Source organism: Muscardinus avellanarius (genome assembly GCF_963383645.1).
Source record: "Muscardinus avellanarius genome assembly, chromosome: X".
Lineage (NCBI taxonomy): Eukaryota > Metazoa > Chordata > Mammalia > Rodentia > Gliridae > Muscardinus > Muscardinus avellanarius.
Window position 1 is genome coordinate 39,240,746 of NC_137792.1, and position 5,171 is coordinate 39,245,916.

The 5,171-nt window shown below is 44.7% G+C and overlaps 1 protein-coding gene across 1 annotated transcript; it reads right to left on the reverse strand.

The window, feature by feature from the left end:
* Positions 1-4,123: 4,123 nt before the first annotated feature.
* Positions 4,124-4,708, reverse strand: LOC308279458 (RNA polymerase II subunit A C-terminal domain phosphatase SSU72-like; the record flags this gene model as incomplete). The annotated part of the gene is made up of 1 exon (XM_080719561.1): positions 4,124-4,708. One exon carries the CDS (start codon positions 4,706-4,708, stop codon positions 4,124-4,126), a length of 585 nt encoding a protein of 194 aa, XP_080575687.1.
* Positions 4,709-5,171: the final 463 nt, after the last annotated feature.

A 5,171-nucleotide genomic window follows, 5' to 3' on the forward strand; every position in this document is an offset into this window, starting at 1 on the left:
CACCCCAGCCCTAATTTTATTCTATTTTATTTGCGGGTCTGGGGATGGAACCCAGGGGGATTCGACCTCTGAGCTACACCCCCTGCCCTATTTTTTTATTCTTTATTTTGAAACCAGGTCTCACTGAGTTGCAAAGGGCCTCACTAAATAGCTGAGGCTGTCTGTGAACCGCGATCCTTAGGTCTGAGCCTCCCAAATGCTGGGATTACAAGCATGTGCCACCATGCCCGGCTCTTTATTCTTTATTTTGAAACAGGGTCTCACTAAGTTGCAGAGGGCCTCACTAAGTAGCTGAGGTTGTTCTCGAACCACGATCCTCCTGTCTCGGCCTCCCAAGCACTGGGATTATAAGCATGTGTCACCACGCCTGGCTCTTTTCTTTTTTAATTTGTTTTTCACTGGAGATTGAACTTTGGGACATTATAACCCCAAGCCACATACCTAGGCCTTTTTATTTATTTTTTGAAGCAGCATCTCTCTAGGTTGCCAAGAGTCTCATTAAGTTGCTAAGTCTGTCCTCAAACCTGCGGTCCTCCTGTCCCAAGTACCAGGATTACAAATGGGTGCCATCATGCTCAGCTGTATCAAACTGTTTTTTTAGGACCAGCTGAGGCAGGAGCTGGCAGTGGAGATGCCAACCTGGGGGAAGTATAACTTTTATTCTGAAATCCTCTTAATGTGCCAAAACAATGAGAGGTTTTTGATCTTTACTCTTCCTTCCCATTCCTTCATTGGTCACCCCTTCCTGCCCTGTGTCTGTTTCACTTAGCAGATGAACTACAGTAACCCAAACTAAAGCCAACCATCCCTTGGAGGTGCCCACCGACTGCAGTCTTCTCCACTGCACCATGTGGCTTTCATGCCTCTCCTTGTCAGAGGGAATAGGAGCCTCAGAAAATTCTTTGATAAACTGACTTCCCTTTGCCTAAAGGAAAACAAGAGGGAGAAAGCAGAGACTTCACAGGGAGTTGCAATCTATTCTTAACCTCTTTTGCAAGACAGATTGCTGGGGCTGAGAAAATAAGCAACGTCTGTTCTGAGCCATTACTCATAAGTATTAGGTTTGGTTGAAGAAGTGGCCATGTGGAAAGGGGGAGTAGATTAACTAAACAAGTAAGTTTTCCATTAATATTGCTGCCTCGTTTCTTTAGTTCAATGGGGGAATTAACAGCCTGCTGGACTCGTGCAAAGTGTTGAGGGTCATGGCTGACTGGCCAATGATCATTAAAAAGAAAGTGTTTGCCTCTGGTCAAAGTTGACACTGGGCTTGCACATTCTTGCAGAATATTGGAGTACGGTGGGCCCCTTTAGTTCTGAAAACCAAATGGGTCTTTTGTGTAGCCATGGATGCGCGCCTGTATTTGTTTCATGAGGCCTGGGGCTGGCAATATTATCTAGGCATAGTGCTCAGTCAGCTGACGTAACTGGACTTGGAGCGCATGCCTAGGAAGAGTTAGAAGGGATTCATGTGTTCTTTTTCTGTCTTATTTCTATGCTTCCCTGGCCACACACATTTCCGAATACATGCTCAGTCTCTGGCCTCAAGCCCTGTTATATATACCCCCTCCCTGTTTCTGTTTCTTTCTCTCCCCTATCCTCCCTTCCCCTCTCCTCACCATCTCTTCCCCTCCCCCTTCTCTTTTTCCCCTTCTTTCCTCTCCCCTCTTCCTTCCTTCTTTCCATCCTTCCTTCCTTCTTCCTGGAGATTGAACCCAGGGGTACTCTACCTTTGAGCTATACCCCCAGCAACCCTATTTTGTTTTTTGTTTTGAAACAGGGTCTTGCTAAGTTGCTGAAGATCTTACTGAATTGCTGAGGCTGGCCTCAAATCTAATCCTCTTGTCTCAATCTCCCAAGTCCTGGGAGTCCAGCCGTGTGCTGCTACACTGGGCTCCTCCTTAATCTTACAACTGTTGACAGGCCCATGCATAGAACTCTCTGGATTCCTTTAGACCAGCTTAGTACCATTCTGGTACATCCTGCTGCCTCTGGTTTCTGCTTCCATCTGCTCACCTTATGTTCCTGTCCTGTCAAGCATTGGGACATTCCCTTTACATGCATTATCTCATTAACTTCCAAACAGCCTGGGGAAGGTGCCCGATTTAAAACAGAAGCCGAGAGAGAAGGAGCCCTAGAGGATGGAGCTAGTGAAATCAGAGTTCACACTCAAGACTGCCTGATCCTCAGTCCTGAGATCATAATGATCACAAATTCTTTAGTTTACCTCTCACATTGACTATGGAATTATCTCTGTAAATCGCATTTAGTATCATTTATTCATTCATCTAAAGCCTTTAATCAGCCATCCCAGTACCATGCCTGTAAACCAAATCAAACCATTTCCTTGGATACTCGGGCTCTGTCTATGTGCCAGGTGTGGGATCTTAAAACTTTGCTTACTTATAGTTTTTTATTCCATTTAAGGTCTGTCTACATCCTGACCTGTGGGATGGATTTCTTCTGCTTTCTCTCTTTTTTCTGTTTGGACTTGATGACTGTGTTACTCAGATTTTCCTTTCTTTGACAACATACCTGAGGCAATCAATGAAAAAGATAAAAAAGGCGTCAGGCCGTGGTAGCACACACATGTAATCCCAGTACTTGGAAGGCTGAGGAGGAGGACTGCAGGTTCGAGCCCAGCCTCAGCAATTTAGCAGCTAGGTCCCTAAGCAATTTAGCAAGACCTTATTTCAAAATAAAAAATAAAATAGGCCTGGGGATGTAGTTTGGGTATAGAATGCCCCTTGGTTCAATCCCTAGTAACCCCCCCCCCACACACACACACCAATGGTATGATTAAATTCAGTGTTCTCCTTTGTCAGGTTGGACTGTTAACTTCCTCTAATAATTTTTGTTACTTTTTCACATTTAAGTAAATGGCTTCTCTTCCCTCCTCAGGTTTCTAGGATCCCACTGTGACAAGTGTTCCCTCAATGCTCTAACATGCTTAAATGCCCAAATTCAGCTCCTTAAAACTAAGAATCTTGATATTCTGACTCCAAACAATTTTCCTAGCCTCTCCTTCCTCCTTCTAAAGTTACAAGCCTGTGTGTGATATAGTGTGTGTGTGTGTGTGTGTGTGTGTGTGTGTGTGAGAGAGAGAGAGAGAGAGAGAGAGAGAGAGAGAGAGAGAGAGAGAGAGAGAGAGACTGCAGATTGAGCCCAGAGGCATTTTAACTCTGAGCTATACCCACAGCACTATTTTATATTTTGAAACAGGGTGTCACTCACTAAGTCACTAATGGCCTCACTAAGTTGCTGAAGCTGGTCTGGAGCCTGTGATCCTCCTATCTCACCCTCCCAAGTAACATGGATTACAGGCATGTGCCACTATTCCCAGCTCACAAGCGTGTGTGTGTGTGTGTGTGTGTGTGTGTGTGTGTGTTACTAGAGATTGAACCTAGAGGCATTCTACCTCCCTAGCCCTTTTAATTTTGAAACAGGGTCTAAGATGTCAAGGACCTGGCTAAATGGCTGAGGTTGTCCTCAACCCTGCAATCCTTTCTCAGCCACCCAAGTACTGGTATTACAGGCATGTATCACCATGCCTAGCCTCACAAGACTTTTTAAATGGTTTTTTAAAGCTAATTTTGGAAAATTAGCTATTATATCTCTAGATATTGCTCTTATACTATTTATTTTCTCCAAGACTAAAATTAAATGTAAGCAAGGTATCTTTTGACAGTGGGCAGCATTTATTTGCTAGATAATTGCAAGTTTTTTTTCTAATAAATATGGCTTATTATTTGTTCAGGTATTCATACAGTCCAATCCCTTAGGGCTAGAAAAGGGAAAGTTAAGCACAGGTCAAAGTCACATAGATGTTGGGGGACAACAAACTATAACTCATTTTTTTTCTGTCTTAAGGAAAAACATCCATAACCACTATTCTACTCATAAATACAAGTGGGATAGAACACATCTATTTTCTTCTTTTTTTTAGTTTTTTTATTATTTTAAAACTGGAATTCATGTATATCTTATTTAATTAGCACATTTTATTGAAGTAATGCTAAGGTTTACTGGCAGAATACACATAAGTTAAAACTGGCAGGGTGGAGTCAAATAGTTCCAACCACAGGAAACTCAAGAGATGGCTTCGAGGTGCGGGAAGTGTCCCTTCTCAGTAGAAGCAGGCGGTGTGCAGGAAGGCCCTGCCGCTCCTCTCCTCGAACTTCTGCAGCAGATCTCCGAGCTCGGTATCCACGTCGTCCATGAGCTGGATGCACTGGCAGAGATCACAGATGAGGAAGGCCCCGAGGGTGGCTTCTTCATAGTTGTCAGGGATGTCTATGTTGATCACATGCACCAGCTGGCTGGTCTCCTGTTCTCTGAAATTCAGCTCTTCCACCACCTGGTCATAGACTCGCTCCTCACATGTGAGGATCAGGTCAAAGAGAGCATTGCAATTCTGGAACCTTTCTGGAGCAGGCTTGATTCTTTTGTTTCTTTCCAACATGTGGAGAATGCCATTCTGCGTGTAGAAATCTTTGTCTTTCTTAAGTAGGTCATTGTATATCTGCTCATACGGGGTTCTGAACTCGTACACATTTGGTTTGTTGGGTTTGGAACTGGGAAGTTTCACGCATGTTGCAGTCCCAAAAGAGCGGACCTTGAAGCCGCGTTTGCGAAGGATGTAGTGTGCCTCCATGCTCCGGTTCTGGTTGCTAGAACACACCACCGCCACGCGAAGAGGCATAGATGGCATAGTGCTACTGGATCTACAGAGCTGCTGCCCCAGAACTTTCTGTGAGCTGTGGTGCCTCAGTACAAACAAAATGGCGACTGTGGCAACAAAATGTGAGGTGCTAAGGAACGGTTGCCTTTGGCAACAAACCTCTAAAAGAAGTTCTTGGCAACGTCACAGTAGAGGTCCCACCCACTGGGCATGCGCAATTCCCAACCTGTAGGCAGAGCAGCCAGCCAGCCAATCCCTCCCCTGCCCAGGGCATGTGCAATGGAGGTGCACCTTTCAACAAGATCTGCAATCTCAGCCACTTCGCCTGTACCCCATATCATGACCCTAAATCACACCTTAGCATCCTCAGCGTCGTTTATTATCCCGTCTAGATTTCTCTGTCCTTTTTCTCACCGTGTTTTCATCCGGATATTCTTTGACCTGTCTTCCAGTTGACTAATTCCCTCTGTGTCCAATCTGCTGTTAAACCAAC